A 19028-nucleotide genomic window follows, 5' to 3' on the forward strand; every position below is an offset into this window, starting at 1 on the left:
CGAGTTATTTTTAAACGTGATAATTAATACCTAATGCGTGTTATTGCAATATTGCCATTATCGGTTGTTATATTGTTGATCGAAGTGTGATGTATATTTTATAATGTATTATAATTTATAGCCTATAATTGGTATTTCAAGTACAAATATTAATTTTATTTTTTCTGTATGGTTACAAACTATGCACATTGGCAACATTACTTGTTTAAAAAAATTTGTTCTCAAGATACGTGCCATAAAATTATAAAAAACAAATAGTTAAGCAAGGGGTTCCGGGAATTTGCACGAAATGTCCCCCCCTAGCGCCATCACAGAACATCTATTTATGAAACTATTTTTGCTCTTTTATGATATTTATACCGAAAGATTAAATTAATTTTTGGGTTGAATAAATTTTCATAATAGGATATAAATAAATGTATATTATTATAATAATTAAATAAAAAGTTGTATCAATCTGCAGTAACATTAAAAGGAAAATAGTTTAAATAATTGTATCAAAAAAAAAAAAAAAAAAACGTATCTTAAAAAAAATATGCGTTTTGGTGATATTTTAGGCTAGCATACTATTTTTCGAACACAATGATACATAATTGAATTCAGATTTAACACACCTATAATAATGGCACATGCTACACTCTATACATTATGTACCTACAGGAAATTGGTACACACTTTTTAAATAGGTAGAAGAATGTTATTTGTAATATACACACATATCCCTATATTATAATTCATATAAGGAGTAAATATTAAAATATATTTCTATGAATTCATGTCTATTCTCCCCTTATTTTATGTAAACCTAAGCTCAAGTCGAATAAATGGCCAATGCCACCACGAAAAATAATTTTTTACCACCTCATCCTCTCCCATCATAGCACATTACAATATGGTAATTTAACTTATTTAATATAATATACAAAAAGTTATCATTAAAATAATTTAACGTTATGATTTCCGTTTATAAAATAATTTTAATAGTGCCATGTATAGGGGAGACCAGGGGAAACGTAACATTTTACACTTTTTTCTATTTTTAAGAAATTGTTGTACAGATTTTTAATTTTTAACGTTATCATTTGATAAAGGAACATAATAGCTATTAAATTTTATTACAATAGCTGTTTAAATATCAATCTTAACAATAAATATTTTTAATTAAAAAAAAAAAAAGTGCTACAATCATCCCAGACTCTGGGGTTAAAAATGACACATATCTTGGAGTTAAATGTTACACATATCTTAATTCTGTTTTTCAACGATATTAATATGATTATATATGTTTTATTAAATTAAAAACCAAATCTGATAACCATGACATATACGTAGGTAGATGTAACCAAATTAGACTATAGACTCAAATCATCATGATATATACCAAATAATTATTATCTATCTATTCACTATTAAAAAAATCTTAGTTAAAATAAAATATGAAAAGTAATGTATAGTTGTTAATTTATTATTAATATTTAACTAATTAAAAGTTTTTTATCGTTTTTGTGAACTAAATCAAGCTTTAATAATTAATACGAAATATTAATAAAAAAGTTTAAGTACCTATACTGAGAATAATAATATAATATATTTTCATGGAGTAACATTAAGTACAATTGATCCCAGTCTGTTATCATTGGCCCCATACAGTTTTTTTTAATCAATGCGAAAACAAATGATGAACTTACTTGATAATAAATTAAACAGCGTACATACGACAGCGTAAAAAAAAATTCACTTTGGAATTTAAAAATAGGTTTTTACCGATTGTTTGATTAACAAAACACGATAAAGCTAAACTGATAACTGGATAAAATGACAAAAATTGAGAGACAAATGATGCATGTACAATCGATAATTATTGTATGTATATTATCATAGAAGAAAATATTCAGAATGTTATTATTATTAACCCATGGACGGCCAATGTTATGTTTGCCTCCGGTCACCCTAATAATAAGATTTTAATAAAAATAAATTATTTATAAATAATTATTGTAGGGCAGTCGGTAATTGAGCCAAAGAGAGGGAGGAGAGGGTTATCGACGTCACTGTATAAGTAAATTGCTGAACATAAGTAGATGTCGAATGTGTCCAACTGCAACTAAGTAAACCACTGTTAATGATATAATATGAAATTTGAATTTAATGATAAATCATTACATACCTATGAAAAACAATTCTGAACGGAGACGGCCTGAACCTAACGAACGAATACACGCACGAGGACCAATCACAAATAGAGATGGGCGAGGTTTTAAGGCTAAAACCAACCAATAACACACCAATAAGACAAATAAAATTATGACTCTTCACTCTAGGCAAAAGAAAATGTAATTTATTTTGAAATTGGGATGTAATGGAAATAAATTGCTGAGGTACCATTCTCCGGGTTCATAGAACATTTATTTTTATGCATTAAAACACGATTTGTCATTGTATATATTATATTGAATTTGATTCAAAATTTTATAACTTATTTTTGTCAATTTACAATAATTATTAATAATGTTAAACAACATAATCTTCTTTGTCAAAAAATACCAAATATAATATATCCATTAATTGAATTTATTTGTTGAAAATGATAAGACTTTAATAATAGCGGTATTTAGAAAATTTTATTAACTATTTTTATTGAAGTATAATTAGAATTTAAAGTAGAATAAATTTGCCACGAAATCATAAGATTTTATTTTAAATGTTATTATTTATGTTTATCAGATTTTTGAATAATGTTCATATAAATTTGTTTATATAATTATTCTAATTACACCATTGCAAAAATAAATAAACTACATGTCTATATAACACAAAAACAATATTTTAAACAAAAATATAGTAAGAATAGTAACATAATTAAATTAACTTAATAATAGCAAAGGTCGGGAGGGACTTTGAACAGGAACTTTAAAAAAAAATGTTTTCTAGGACTAACTAGTAGTAGAAAACAAATTGTTTATATAATTTATATTATATAATGAAAAAAAAAATATTTATTATTGCTCCATGTAAAAATTATTTAACAATTTAATGATATTAATTAATTAATTTGTTTTGGAAATACAAATCTAATAATGAGTAAAAAAAAAACAACAAACAAATATTTGTTTTATAAAAATCATGACTAATTAAGCAAATATAAAACAATTATCATTTAAAGAAAATTAGCATAAGTTTTCCTTAAAAACAACTGAATAACAATAAATATATAATTTTAGTTCAGTTCGATGTGAATTATTAAACATCACATTTGTATTCTTTCATTATAAAACTATGCAAACATCATATCAGTCTAGAATGTTGAACAAAAATCATAATTAGATTAACGAACAAGAAAATTTGAACTGTTCAAAATTTTTATTTTATTTCAATATTATGTTAAAGTATTTTAATTCATAAATATAATTTCTGAAACAATACTATTAATATTTAATAAATTGAAAAAAATAAATACATTGTAGTAAAGGATAATTAATGTTAATACATTTATCCAAATTTTCATTTAAATTTAATTAGTTCAATAGTCTACAAGATGAAAAAAATATTATACAAATAAAAATAATAAACATCAATAAATTTTAATAAGAAATCATTTTGCACCAAGAAAATAACTTAAAAAAAAAAAACAAAGTATGTTAACGTCAATTAATGTAGTAAAGTATAATTTATGAATCAATTAAACAGGTTTTTTATGTTTTACTACATTAAAGATAGTAACATTATACCTATTGTAGGATGTAGATCAATAAATTATAAATCCAATATTTTTCATGAAGCCAAATCTGTAGCTTAAGCATGATTAATTTTTAAGATATTATTTTAATAGTTCAAAATATCAATTTTTCAGCCAATATTACTTTGTAATCATTGAGAACTAATGAATCATAATTCTATTTTATTCAATTTCATTCTATTATGTCCCTCCTCCTTCTGAAGCATCACGACCACGTTGTTGTTCCAACAAACGTTCAAGTGGTGATGGCCCTGGACCTGACCACAATGACTATAAAAAAAGTTATATATTGTGATAAAATGTTATTTTTTTAAATCTTCAACCAATAATACCTGTTGATGGAATGTAGCAAATGATCTGTTACTGGGTTCTTGACTTGTATCCATATTACGAGGCATCATAACATTAGGTTGATTAAATAGTGAATAATATGGGCTGTTATTTACACCATTATAATAATTACGCTGTTGATCATCTCTTATATTAAAATGCTTGAAAATTATGTAAGACAATTAATATATTATAAACATTTTAAATTTTAACACTTACATTTAAGTTATTTTGCAATGTTGAATTATGTGCTGCTTGTGGAGGATTAACATTTGACCAAGTACCATTTGGGTATTGCCCAATTGGAGCTTGGTTTTGCATAAATGGAAACATTGCATGATTCTGTTGGTTGCTAAAAATGTTAAGAATTAAATAAATTGTTTTGTGAAAAATAGTACATTTTCTTACTTTTGAGGTTGTTTAATACTATCAATCCAGCTGGCTGGTGGTTGTGGCCAAGTAGAAAAATTTGGTAATGGCTGATTAAACCTGTATGAACTTTCAGAAGATGATGGAAATCCACTCATATGAAGCTGACCAAAAGTATTCATGACAGGATTAATATTAGGCTGGGAAGAGTTTAAAGAGTTGACAGGATGTGGCAATTGATAGCCAATAGGAGTAGGTTTCACAGCATTTTGATCTTTTTCAAATTCTGAAGAAGTATGATCAAGGTCTTCCAATGACCATTTAGCTTCACTGCTTGATGATGAACTCGGAGATGGAGAGCGAAATTTAACCTATAAATTATTTAATTGATAAAATAATTATTAATAATTTGTAATATATCGTTCTATTCTATGAAGTAAGATATTTACTTGTTTGGTTTCAGTATCTTGATTCTTTTTTAACATTGAATCAATGTCAACATTACGTGAGACTGGTTTTATATCTGAATTACTAGAAGACTGAAATTTCAAAATACCACTTTTTCTTTCACCTAACAATAAAATATAATTTATAATAACAATTATATTTATTTATTATACTTATTAATTACATACTTGAATTAAGTAACTGGCGCTGTTGATATGATGATAATGTTTCAAGGTCCGCCGCGAGATCAATTGAATGAGAGTTGGCTGAACTATTTGGTATAATTTCAAAGCTCCATCCTTCATCTTTTTTTCTAAGAAAAACATAAATAATTAACTAAAATATTGATAAAATTAAAAATAATAAAATATTCTTACATTGCTTTTATTAATGAATATGAAGTAGATGAAAACCATATACCAAAATCAATTAAACGATTAGCTCTTAGAGCATTTATATTTATTTTTGTAGTGTCATCTGGATTTAATCTAAGGTAATATAACAATTTATATTAATAATAAAATTCAAGTGTTAAAAATCATTATTGTTTGTCTTACATGAGTTTAGAATGTACTGATTCTAACATAACAAAGCCTTGAAGTAATCTATCTTCCGGTAAAGGAATATGAGAATCTAATAATAAAACATTTTGGATTATAATATTAATTAAAAAAGTGAATTAGTAGATAGAAATTTTAATCTTTTTTAATGATTGATTATTCATAAATTAAATTGGAAGGAAAACATGGATGCTGTTAGACAAATGCATTTTAAGAAGCAGAAAAATTTAATCAATACTACGAATGAAAGGTTGTCAACATGATTTCACGAGCTACAAAGATAAATACAATAATACTAAGAATCAAAATGTTTATAAATACATTTTATAAATGTATACAAATCTGATTTTATAAACAAGACAAGAACCACAGATTAGTCAATCCTGCTATAAATGATGCAAACATAATTTATGAATTTATTTATATTTATACTTTATAAAAAAATCAAATTTAAATGTAGGTAAAAGTTCACAAATAAAAATATTTTAAGAAAAAAAAAATGCCAAGTAAAACTATGTTATATATTAACCGGAAAGTGTAGTCTATTATGATTTTTTAATTTAAATAAACTCTAAATTAGGTTTATCTAGAAAACACTAGAATAGCTGCAATATTATAAAATATGTGTAAAAATAATTTGGATATATTAAAAAAAAAAAAAATGAACAATAGTCTTAACTCACAATCATTATTGCTTAAATTATTTGATAGTCCATTCAACAATTTACAAAGGCCTGGCCAAATTTGTAAACGACTTTTGAAACCAGGTGAATTAAGAACACTAATATCACTTCTTATCCAATCCAAAATTAGTTTGACTGTAAAATAAAGTATAACAATATTTAAAATTACAACATGTGATATTTTTGGCTCAAAATAATTATTTAAAAATATATTTTGTTGAATTAATTGGGTATATTTTAATACCTGCTGGCAATGTATAGTATTCTGAAATATTTTGACTTTCTTTCATTGTGTACAGTGGAAGTAAAAAAGCATTGAGGAAAGTGGCTAATAAATCAACAACAGGAAAACACTGCACTTTAATTGATGTAGATTCATTTCCAATATAGTTATATGCTAACATATTTATAGCCACCATCTAAGAATAGTTAAATATTTATGATACATAAATAACAAATAACAATAAAAATATTAATAATAACCTGCTGTAATTTAAATGATGTAAATGATTCAGTAGCAATAAGTGGTGTAAATGACAGTGAAAGACTTTTGATGTATCCATCACAAGTTTGGCGTTTTATTATATCTTTTGACATCAACACTCCGTGAAATGCGAGAAATAGTTGAACAAATTCTGTACTAGTAATTTTTGTTTTATACAGCATATCTTGACTAAAAATAATATAAAATATGATGTATCAAAATAAATTATTTTTTGATTGGTAGTATTTAAAATTTTTCTTTTTTTTTGCTATAGCATATTTACCTAGAGCTAATATATTTATTTAAGGTGAAATTTAAATTATTGACGGCTGCTAGAAATGGGTGTCTAACATTTATGCTTCTCATGTAATAAAATACCGTGCTTAAACTATCTCCTCGTGATGCTTCCAATAGAGCTAATTGGTTATAAGGTTGTCCACTATTGGGGCTCAATTGAATGGCATGTCTGTTTAAAAGTATAATATTTGTGTTAAAAGGATATATATAAATTTACTACGATAAATACATATTAATCTACAATGTTTAAGTTCAACATTACCATCTTAATTTAAAATTGTTATGGAATTGATTAAAATGAATCTAATTATAAAAACAATTATTTTAGTGGCATACTATGCATTATTTAATATAAATATAGAGTAAATCTTATGTCATTATATGAACGTTTTTTGTATGATTATGAATCAGTAACATGGAATTTTTTTAAAAAAAAAAGATAAGACTTGTTTCTTTATTTTTAACAGCTAATTTGTATGAGAAAACTTAAGATTTTTGAAGTGAGCAATTGTTCTAACATCAAAATTAACATTTTTTTTTTTGAAAATTTTGATGTTAAAATCAAACATTTTGGTTCATTGCCCACTGGTATATTTACTTCAGGACTCTTAATTTTAGTAAATTGATTAATATATTTAGTTTAAATGAATTTTATTTCTAAAGCTAAATGTATTTTTTTAACTATCTTTTAATGTAATTCAATACCCTTTTAAAAATTTAAAATTTTATTAGAAACGCCAAAAAAAAATTATTTTTTGGGATAATTGCCTTGAAAACTATTGAACATATTTTAACATATAATTATAAAATTAGTAGGTACATACTTACTATTACTGTATAATTATAATAAATTGATTAATTTATAGTTTATAAAAAGGTACGGAATAGTATTAAAAGATAGTTAAAAATATATAAATTATTTTAGAAATAAAACAAACTTAAACTAAATCTATTAATCAATTTATTAAAGTTTAGAGTAAATAAACCAGTGAACATCAAAATTTTCAAAAAAAAAAAAAACATTAGAAAAATGTATTAAAAGATAGAGTTGACTTTGATGTTGGTATAGCAGCTTCCTTAAAAATTTTAAAATTGCCATACAAAAATTGGCTGTTTAAAATAAAGGAACATATCTTTTTCCTTTTATTTAAATTACATGTTATTAGATCTATAATAATTAAAAAATTCCGTGTATGACATAAAATACATACATATGTATATTGATTACCTCAAACCATGCTACTAAATAAAGTGTTTTTAGAAAAAAACAATAGTTATAAGGTTATTTTTTTATTAATTTTTAAATAAAATAAAATACCTAATAAGTTATTTTATTTTTAATAATACTAAGAACCTATACTATATTCAGAATTAAAAGATAATAGGCGTAGATATAAACTGGTAGAGATGACAGATCCTTCAAGTCTCCACCATGAAAAACCAAATGATGAAAAAGATTCAACCACTAAGGGTTTAAATTCAATTGGTGTGTCTTTTAATCTAAGTATACTATGATAGATATTAAACAAGGATTATTGGAATAAGTGTATGTATTTTGATTTTAATTATTGATATAATCTGAAAATAATTTAATAAGGAGTTGTGATGTACATATATATAAATATATAGTTTTGTTAAAGATACTATACTAATTAACAATATAAACATGATAATTAAATAGTAATAACTAAGAACAAATGTATTTTAATTCAAGTAGAGAACAATTAATATAATTTATATTAAAACCATGTACCTGTAAAATGATTCAGCTTGTCTATTTTGATTACGATAACGAGCAATATCACCCAAGTGCACCAAACAATATTGACAAATGTAATTGCATGAACTTTTTTGCGGTTTTCGTAAATATGTTGATCCTAAAGACTTGTTATCCGTGTCACAAAATCCATACAATTTTCTATGAGAATTAATAATATATAATTAACTAAATTGAATACCATAAATCATAATCATTACTCATTAGCTATTACATACTTATGAAATGGTAGATCCAAATCAAATGTCAAGCATATGCTGTGCAAGAGCATAAGATAGAAGCCATATGCAGACTCAAGGCATGATAGGAATAATGCATTCCATTCATTGCGTTTGGCATTCTAATAAAAAATTAAATACCATTTATAAAAAAAAAATATAATACAGGAAAATAAATAAATTAACCGTAAATTATTATATAAATTTAAGTATCTCATTCAGTTAAATATTTAGATAGTACCTTTTTGTCTTTGGCGAGTTGTTGTAGCTTGTTGATATTGTTTTTAAACCCATGATTCCAGAGGTCTTGTTCAACTTTCTGGTCTAGCGCATATTCCAAGTCCAAAGTCAACACTTGCTGATAGATGATCTAAAATATAGAAATAAATTGTAACTAAAATCAATTGATAAGCAATAGTAAATTGTGTATACCCTCAACTGCTGTTGACATGCTAATGTTTCGGGGCTGTTTATGTCTTTGGATGTACATATTTGTTCTTTCAGTTGATCAGCTTTCCTAGAAGAGACAATGCATAGGTATAATTAATAATAAAAAGCTTTACTGTGCAGCACCCAAATGGGTATTCATACTTCAATGTTTGGATGGCCGCGATGGACACCATGGTACATTAGTGTCTCCCCACACATGGGACAGTATAAATTTATTTTTCGTTCAGGTGACGATCTAACGGTGCCGAATGACAGTAACACCGCAGGACATCATCAATGACCAATCATTATCGTCCAATGATCTTCGGCATTTGTACATTTGAAGACAACTAATATTGTTATAATTTACGTATAGAAGATTGTATAGTAATACATCAGTTAATATATCATTAGGACTTTAGGATTAGTATTAATACCTTATACACTGATTGTCACTTGTCAGTTTGTCACATACTCATGTCTCATAATAATATAATACACTATGTTAAGATTGTTAAGAATATTACGACTACTAATTCTCTATCGGTTCTCTGCAGTTTGCACGCGCGTTATCATTTATCAATTATTACACAACCATAGATAATAATAAAGGAACGCTCATTTTCGGCGGGACTATTATCGAAATAATACCTTTTAGAACACCGGCTGATAAGAATTGTTTGAATTTGAATACATTTTTAAAAAAATTTTGTCGAAATAAAAAGTGTGTTAACCTTGTATGATTACTAACTTTGCTCACTGAAATTCGGCTGAATTTTTTTTGAATTCGAATATCGTTTTGGATTATTTTTGTTGTTTTCTGAACAACGAATAATTGTTGGGCACACTGGTTCGTAGCGACCATCACAACAACTACAATAATAATAATAATAATAATAATAAAAACGCGTTTTTGAACATGGCGACCTAGTCTTCTAATATAGTGATTGTACGTAAATGGTATATAGTATATATACTAAATGATTACGAAATAAAAATGATAAGTTGGTACATATATTTTCTGATTATGTGATTTTATCTTCCCAATATCCTGACAAAAATACGTTTTTCCTAAGAAATATCCGTGTTTTCATCCGACAACGGTGAATTTTTTTTTAGAACGTGCCGCCCAAAGTCGATCACCGAAAAGCAGAGAGTCCGAAACCTCGAAAACGGTTTGCTGAACTTTGACTGAGGTACTGTTTTACACTACCTCTCACTGGTTTGGTATATCAATTCTCCTTGGGTAAGTAAAAGACAAAAGAAAAAAAATATGACGGCAAAATCAAAACGTACTATACGTGTACGTTGTGATGCTCCTTGCGTTTTCCGCTGTTGTATTGTCGTTTGTCGCAATGATGTCTTTGAAGTTTGAGCGATTTGTGTGACGTTTGAAACTTCATTGGATTTACTCAAAATGAAATTATCATCATAATATCCGTTGTTGATTTTATTTTTTTAACGACCTAACTCGCTTCTTTAAACTTATGACTACCGGACGTTAACGTCATATGGTGACGTACGTTTTATTTATGTTAATTTATTATGTGGTTAATCGGAAAACAAAAATTAAATTGCGATTTATATTGATTTATTATCAATTGACCTTTTAAGAAAACCTTTTTTCTATCTGATTTCCTAAAATTGTATGTTTTTGTTCAGTCCACATATTACATGTACTTATTGTACACTCGACATAGATGATACCCTTAGATTTGTACTAGATACCTCAGAATTTTTAGATCAATAACCATATCGTACATTTTAATTTTGAATACATCTCCAAAAAATTTTTCCTACAAAAAATTTGGGTAGATTGTAATTTTACTTTGTTTACGCATTGTAACATCTAATATTGGTCCTTTTGGCTCTAAGTTGTGAAAGTTGAGTTGTATTTAAATATATACTTACCATGTAGGATTTTCTCTAACGGAGAAAATTTGTTCTTGTGTGGTATTTTAATTTATAACTAATTTATTATATATTGAATGTTGGTATGTTACCTAACTAATTAAACATGAAAATGTTATCTTTAGTTATTATAATACATTTATTTTTAATAAAATAAAGGTTTTTAGGTACATAAACTATCCAAGTTTTTTTAACAACAATATACAAATGTATTTTCAATTGCTAGTGTATACTAATGCGATAATTGATATAAATATTTTTTAGATTAAACAGATAAATAATGAACAAAAAAGATAGATGGGATATTTGCCGCACCTGTGGTAACACAGCGGATGTTGAAATATTTGGTCGCGATGGAGTGACTTTACAACTAGAAGAAAAAATTAATTCTTATCTTCCTATTACAGTAAACAAAATAAACAATTAGTTTATAATATGAATAATTTTATAGATGTTTCAAACCTTTCTTGCTATGTTTTAATTTTAGGTTTCTAAGAATGATAATCTACCACTCAAATTATGTAATGTGTGTATCAATCGTTTAGAAAATTGTCATTGTTTAATTGTATCGACCATTGAAATGAATAAAACATTAGAAGAAGTTATTAAAAAAGAGCAAATAAAAAATAATTCTTATAATTTTGTAAGTACCTACTATATATATACTTAAATAATTCACGTATTCATAGCTAGAAAATATATTTTTACTATACTCTACTTTAGAAGTATAATAAATTATATCATATCACTATAAGATATACTTAGAAATAATTCAGTATTTTTATATTTTTTTTACTGTTATCATAACAGGTAAATATGGAAAATAATGAAGATGAAAACTTTGAAGATATTGATCAAAAATGTGTACAGCCCATGGGAATTATGGATATAAATTCTGCTGACGAAGAAGATTGTGAAGGAATTGTTACAGTTAAAGAAGAATATTTAGAAGTACTATTATTATTATCATTATCATTTTTTGTTTGATGATTTTTTTTATTGTTATATTATTAAACTCATTATTTAATTATAATAATGTTACTTTTATTTTAGTATGGACCAGTGGATGTTGTTAGTATTGGGGCTGATGAACTATTTGATGATGCATCTGATGAGTTAGACATGGATAAAATTACAGAAGAAGATGATGGCGAGGAGAATGGTAAATTTCAATGTTCCAAGTGCCAGCGTGTTTTTGATTCGGAGACCAAAATGCGTCGTCACATATTTATTCAGCATAATCCTAGGGAAATGGAATGTTTTCATTGTTTTGCTAAATATGAATCTATGTTGCATTTTGAGCGTCATGTTGCTACACACTTCACTCGAAATGAATATCTTTGTGACTTTTGTCCTACTATGTTCAATCGGGTGTCTGGACTACTTGATCATTTAGCCAAACATAAAATCGATCGCCAAAGATTTACTTGTCAAGAATGTGGAAAAGTATTGGCAAACAGACTTTCTTTCACTATTCACCAACGTACTCATACTGGTGAAAAACCTCATGCATGCAAATATTGTGACAGAACATTTTCTCAGGTTAGTTTATTATATAATATTAATTAATACTAAACATATGTGCTCAGAAGTCATTAATTTAATTTCACCATATACTTTTTATTTATTAAAATTAATTATTTACTTATTTATTTATAAAGAATTTTTTTACTAATCAATTGATGAGTAATAAAATTTGAAGTGGTGTCACCGGACGCCTCCATCTCTCAAGTCTACATGTCTTTTGTTTTCTTTTTAAGCCCTTCATAATTTGCTTATTGTATAATAATGTATACAGATTGTAAATATTCTTTTAATAATAAAAAAAAATTTTTTTTAATATTTTATAAAAGTTTATCATAGTATGACTAAAAATTCAACTCATAATTTTATTAGATGTGATAGTCTAGTGGTTTAGTTTTAGTCTATTATATTCTTGTCTGCAAGTAAAAAAAAAAATCACTTCTTATAACTAATTGAGGATAAATAGTTAAAATGTTTGAAAAATGGAAAGGTACTGATTAAAATTTAGAAATTTGAGGTTCTAATCTACGATAATTATCCCAGTTAACTAAATTGATAATTTGTAATTAATTCTTGTAACAAATAACAGTCCTGAGTTGAATGAATTCTTAAAAATTAGGTACTTAAAATCATTAGCTTTTAAAAGAAAACGAGAGTTAACAATTATGTTTTTTAATATCATTATTTAAGTTTGTTCACTCGACCACTGATAAGCAAAAATTCCACGACTTGGTTAACCAAAAAATTAATCTTAAAATTAGTTTTAAAACCACCCAAGAGATAGATGACGCTTTTGATAATTTTACGCATGTTATTCACACTGCAGCATGGAATGCTAGTACTACACATAATCAGCACACAAATTACTCCCTTTAAATTCCTGAACATATTTGTTTATTAATGCCTAACAAGCGAAGAGCAAGGGCCCTTTATCAACCTTATCGTCTCCCATCTCTCAAATAAACTTCAACAATCTGGAAAATTCTTTAAAAAAATTTTTGTTACCTAGTCATAGAAATCAAATACTAGCCAACTATCTTACAAATTTGTCATCGAAAGGCGGTAGCCTTTGGTTAGCTACAAAAAAGTCCCTGCAACACTAAGCTTCGAATACTCCGCTAATAAACCACCCATCTGGTGGATTAGCATCCTTAGACGCTGATAAAGCAGAATTGTTAAAAATCACCTAGCAAAATTTACCCTATATTTTGATGTTCAAATTCCACAACATATAGCTTTAGTTAACAGATTTCTTGATAGCTCACTTCCATCTACTCTTCCTTCGAAACGTTTTACTCCTAACGATGCTAAAAATGCAATTCAAAATTATAACCTCGAGAAATTATCTGGTTATGATCTAATCTTAGTGATTTAGTTGAATGTAGTTTATAAGGTTATTGGAGAGGAAAATTTGTAGGTTTTATCGTTGGATCTTGAATACATTGATATATTGCATATTATGCCAGACTAGTCATCATTTTTTTTTCATTTACCCCGCAAGTTATAATAATTAATCGTCGTTTCTTCTAGTATACAATAGATAGATTTCAACCTCCTGTTTAATAAAGAATTTTATTGGTTGGTAAATTTTGTTTATTTTTATTTTGCTAATCTAGTTTTGTTTAGCTGTTTGTTTACGAATTTAAAATGGAGTAATATAAGATAGAATAGGAATCAATGGATTTTTGCTTCTGAAGTTCTCAATGTGTTTGAATTATATCTTCAGCTTATGCTGCAAAGTTTATACATAATTTTTAATTTGTTTTTTGTTGCTTTTAAGTTTTGCTTGAAAATTAGGCTAGTCTCTGTTGAGTTTGACTCTTATATATCGAAGATTCTTCGTTTAAAATGAGAGTTTTCTTAGTTTCACCATTGTTTTGGTTTTGAGACTATTCCCGTAATTAAATTTTCCGGCTTACTATACCATTTTAATTAACTTTGAAATTTCTTTTATTTAAAATTTATTCTATTCATTGTAGTTTTACGAAGTGAATCAGAGGAAGTAGTATAAAATTTTAGTATGTGGTTGAAGAGGAAGTATGGTTAGGAAGATAACAAGAAGAAGGCTTCAGGGTAGTAAAGATTTGGATGATGTTATAGGTATTCTAGGAATGAAGTTGTTAACAAGTTTTTTATTATGAGACATTAGTGAAAGCACAGAATAATATAGAAACGACACTCAATCAGTTGGATGGTCTACTGTATTCCTACGGTATGAAGTATTGGATTCTAAAAGTTAAAACCGTATCCGTAATCTGACTAGATGTTGGTAATGTGTATTCCTATTTTTTACGATATTATAAAAACTTAAACAATTTGCCCGCGTGATTTTCGCGGGTCTTATGTAAACAAACATTGCTAGAAACGAGCAAATTTGGAATTTCAATAGTTGCATATTTTTATTATTATTCAGTGTTCTTTCAATAGTTTTAACTAATTTTCAACAATATATTGTTTAGTGATAATATTGATATTATTTATTTAAGTGATAACGTATGCCCCCCCCGAGACCGTGTTCAAGGCCAATGTTTGGTTAATATCAGACAGTATCTATACCCTGGTGAAAGAGAACATAGTGTAATTAGAATTGGTGGTACAAAAATATGACTGGTTTTAGGATGAAGTCAGAATTTTTTTTGTATGGATGAACGAAGTGAAGAGAAGCATTAGATATTTTGTGTGAAAAAAGAATGTTTTTCATATTAAATGATAGATTTTACAAAGCAGTTTTGAGGCCAGTCAAAACCAAGGTTGTATTGACCGAAATTGTAGATAACGGAGATTAAATTAGAACAGATGCAAAGGTAGAATAAGAAATGAGTTCATTACGGGTAATATAGAAGTGGTTCCAATTGTAGATAAAATGAGAGAGAATAGGTTTGAGATTGTTAATGAGAGTGACTATAGAAGTTTTTGTTGTAGAAAAAATAGCAATGGAGGAAGATCAATGATGGATAGACAGGATAGAAAAATAATTGGTGTCAGTAAAGGATTGGTTGGTTAGGGGTGTAGTCTTATGGAGTTGTAGGGTAAAAATAAAAATATAGTTGGGTGTAAAAGGCGAAGAAAAATAAGAATTAAAAAAAAAAAAAATGTTAAAATTGGTTTCTACTTTTTCTAAAGCCAAATTGATCTCTAGGTATTGTAATTTCTAATAAGTTTTACTATATGATTTAATATTCTAATTGGTTTTTAGTTATTAGATTAGGTTATCATAGATATGACAATTCTTAACTTCAATAATTCAGATTAACTTACACTAGATATATCACTGTACAATTTCGATAGCTTTTATTCTACACCGTTAGCATCTATACAAAAATGATTAAGAAGTAAGTTACGTAATACAGTTTGAGTGTTGTTAACTTTTGACTTAGTGTTTACCGAATTATTAAGTTTAATAAAAAGATCTGAAACCTCTGCATCATTATCAATATTATCATTATTAACCTATTTTAGTCAATTTTTAGATAAGCTACTGTCTTAGGAATAATTTGTTTCTTTTAAACATTTCAAAATCATTGCAAACATTTATAATTGTATTTTTATTAGTTGAGCAATGTTCATTTCTGAAGTATCAAATTAAAAATTAAATTAACCAAAAAAAAAAAATTAGATTTAGAATAATTTAACCAATGTTATTAAATGGCTTCTTTATAAATAACCTAGATACAATTTTGTACTCGGTGGCTTGTCAATATTTTTACACTCAATTTGTTTAACGAGGGATCAATGAATATCAACTACATAGAAAATCGCTTGATACGTGATTCATTTTTGTTTTTTACGGTTAATATCTGTATTTGCAATACGCAGTAGTCAATTTTTTAATGTTAGTTTGTTACGAACAACAAGGAATCCATCTAAAATTACCACCACTTCGTTGTTTTTTGAAGTTTATTTATACTTTTGTTGCATTAGTCTTAGAATGTTGTTTATTTACAAAGGTCTATTATTATTACCAAGCCGTATAAGTAGAGTATATATATATATATATATTGGTAATAATATTACCAATAGGTCTTTGAAATAATAACATAGATAAATACTTTTTATTTTCAGTGGAAACATGCATAATTTCTTGTTTCAATGTTTTTACTTGGGGTATTAGGAGGAGTATATGATTTAAAAATATATTTACTGTGTATGTGTCACGCTATATATCATACGTTTTTATTAGTTTATTGTAGGTACCTCAAATCAATATTTATTATACATTATTATTTAAAATGTAATATTTAAGAGAATTTAATGTTATTATTAGAACTAGGATTTTAATGACCTAAAAAATATACAAAAATGACCAAAAAATGTACTTAGATGAGCGAAAAAGTTTAATTTTAAAATAATTATTATTTATTAATTTTTTATGTTATATAAAATAGGTAAAAAATTGTTTTAAAAAGTAAATTAAAAAAATATATTCAAATTTGAGTTGACAATTAACTTTATTACTTTTTCAATATCAATGGACTGGAGTAGGTAATTGGGATTGCTTATATAACACATTAAAAAAAGCTTAAATAAACAAAATAAAAGTTTAAATACACAAAATTAACGTAATATTTGTAAAAATGTCCTTAAAAATGTAATAAAACGCATTTAAAGAAAAAAATGCAAAAATCATCAAAATCCTAGCTTTAATTATTATAAACAATATTTTTGTAGATTTCATCAAAGCAATACCATGAACGAACTCATACTGGAGAGACAACTCATCACTGTGAATTTTGTGGCAAGGGATTCAATTCAAAATTGACACGTGACACACACAGGCGTATTCACACAGGCGAACGTCCATTTGGATGTAAGAAGTGTAATGCTACATTTCGTTGCCTAGCGAACTTACGCCAGCATGAAATGGTACATGCACCAGTGAAGCCATTCCAATGTGAGGTCTGTTTAAAGCGTTTTGGGCGACCTGAAAAAGTGCGTGTTCACATGCGTACACATACTGGTGAAAGACCATATAAATGTCCTATTTGTGGACGTGGTTTTACTCAAAAGAATGATATGCTTAAGCACACTAATGTTCACAATAAACCGCCTCGACGGACCAATTCACAAATGAAAAATTCTGAAATAGTAATTTCTATTGATAATAAATCACCACAGTATAAAAATGTAAGTATAAAAGAATTACAAGAAATGTGTTATGATGTCTCCAACAGTTATGAAAGTTCAGAAAACGGAAACGAAACAGAAAGCAGTTCAATGCTTTGATGAAAGATCGATCGATTTAATCGAATGTCATTTATAAATTACTCCGGTAAAAATGTTTTGCTTATTTTATTTAGTCTTAGACTATTATGTTGAAATCATCATACTTGTAATTAAATAAATTTATATAATTTTTTTTTTTTTACGATTTATGTATAATGTACATGATACTAATGATCGAATATGATACAAATTAATATTAATATGATAAACTATTAATTATTATTGTTTTATTTTGATTATGCATAATGCAAACTATGCATAATGTGTTATACACTTTAATATTATGATGTTATTAATGTTCTATTTTCATTGAGTTGAAATTGGTAGTTAGAATATATATAAAGACTATGTGTTCTACTGCTCTATTTTTATGTGTAATTATATCAATAAATTAAATTTGTAATTTAGCCTTTATTTTATTTGGTTTTTTTTGTTTTATGTATATCACCAAACTATTAGTTTTATTAAAAATGTCATTGAACTTTTATCACAAAAAAAAAAAATCTGCTCCACTATGAATCTATATATAACAAGTTTATTCTTATTAGAACCTATTAGAATATTATTTAATCGTTTGATATTTTTTAATATTTACAAGTAATTCTCAAGTTATAATATAATTTAGGATTGTGATCATCCTAAATTCTAAAAACATAAAATCATAAAAAATTAATAAATGTTTAATTTATGTACAACAAAGATATAAATTTAAAATATTGCCAACATTTCTTTAGTAAATATTTTCGAAAAAAAATATACTATAACGGAAACTAATAATGATAGTAAAAATTAATTTTTTATTAAAATATTTTTTTAAAGAAAGTTCTAAAAACTTAAAATTTTTAAAAACATTTAATTCTTGACTATGTTAGAAAAATTGTTTACAATGTCATCAAATTCTAATGTTGTGATTATGTCGGATTTATTATATGGACTTAACAATGCAGACATTTGTTATTATTTTTCACAATTACCATTAAAAACTTATAAACCTTAAGACGATTTGCACGCTGAATTCGTATGGTGGTGCGTTTGAAGAG

At 26.2% G+C, this 19028-nt stretch overlaps 2 protein-coding genes across 4 annotated transcripts; one reads left to right on the forward strand and one right to left on the reverse strand.

Moving 5' to 3' along the window:
- Nucleotides 1-3599: 3599 nt before the first annotated feature.
- LOC112603517 (protein SMG7-like) lies at nucleotides 3600-9902 on the reverse strand. Its single transcript, XM_025352121.1, has 18 exons — nucleotides 9768-9902; nucleotides 9493-9680; nucleotides 9334-9418; nucleotides 9143-9271; nucleotides 8902-9023; nucleotides 8660-8824; nucleotides 6893-7075; nucleotides 6609-6798; nucleotides 6370-6544; nucleotides 6126-6260; nucleotides 5440-5515; nucleotides 5260-5370; nucleotides 5071-5195; nucleotides 4885-5006; nucleotides 4475-4806; nucleotides 4286-4418; nucleotides 4069-4227; nucleotides 3600-4006 (listed from the first exon to the last, which is right to left on the reverse strand). The coding sequence occupies exons 2-18, from the start codon at nucleotides 9522-9524 to the stop codon at nucleotides 3917-3919; spliced, it is 2364 nt and encodes a 787-aa protein (XP_025207906.1). The 5' UTR covers nucleotides 9525-9680; nucleotides 9768-9902; the 3' UTR covers nucleotides 3600-3916.
- Nucleotides 9903-10266: 364 nt separating this feature from the next.
- LOC112603614 (zinc finger protein 354B-like) lies at nucleotides 10267-18189 on the forward strand. Of its 3 annotated transcripts, none has more exons than XM_025352281.1 (6): nucleotides 10267-10576; nucleotides 11506-11647; nucleotides 11729-11884; nucleotides 12052-12192; nucleotides 12295-12783; nucleotides 17434-17988. In XM_025352281.1, the coding sequence occupies exons 2-6, from the start codon at nucleotides 11522-11524 to the stop codon at nucleotides 17986-17988; spliced, it is 1467 nt and encodes a 488-aa protein (XP_025208066.1). In that variant the 5' UTR covers nucleotides 10267-10576; nucleotides 11506-11521. The 3 variants fall into 3 exon arrangements, with proteins under 3 accessions (XP_025208066.1, XP_025208067.1, XP_025208069.1); XM_025352282.1 differs by lacking the exon at nucleotides 10267-10576 and adding an exon at nucleotides 10630-10849; XM_025352284.1 differs by lacking the exon at nucleotides 10267-10576 and having other exon boundaries at nucleotides 11522-11647; nucleotides 17434-18189.
- The last annotated feature ends 839 nt before the right edge of the window (nucleotides 18190-19028 follow it).

Source organism: Melanaphis sacchari, unplaced genomic scaffold (genome assembly GCF_002803265.2).
Source record: "Melanaphis sacchari strain LSU unplaced genomic scaffold, SCAv2.0 Contig10_pilon_pilon, whole genome shotgun sequence".
Lineage (NCBI taxonomy): Eukaryota > Metazoa > Arthropoda > Insecta > Hemiptera > Aphididae > Melanaphis > Melanaphis sacchari.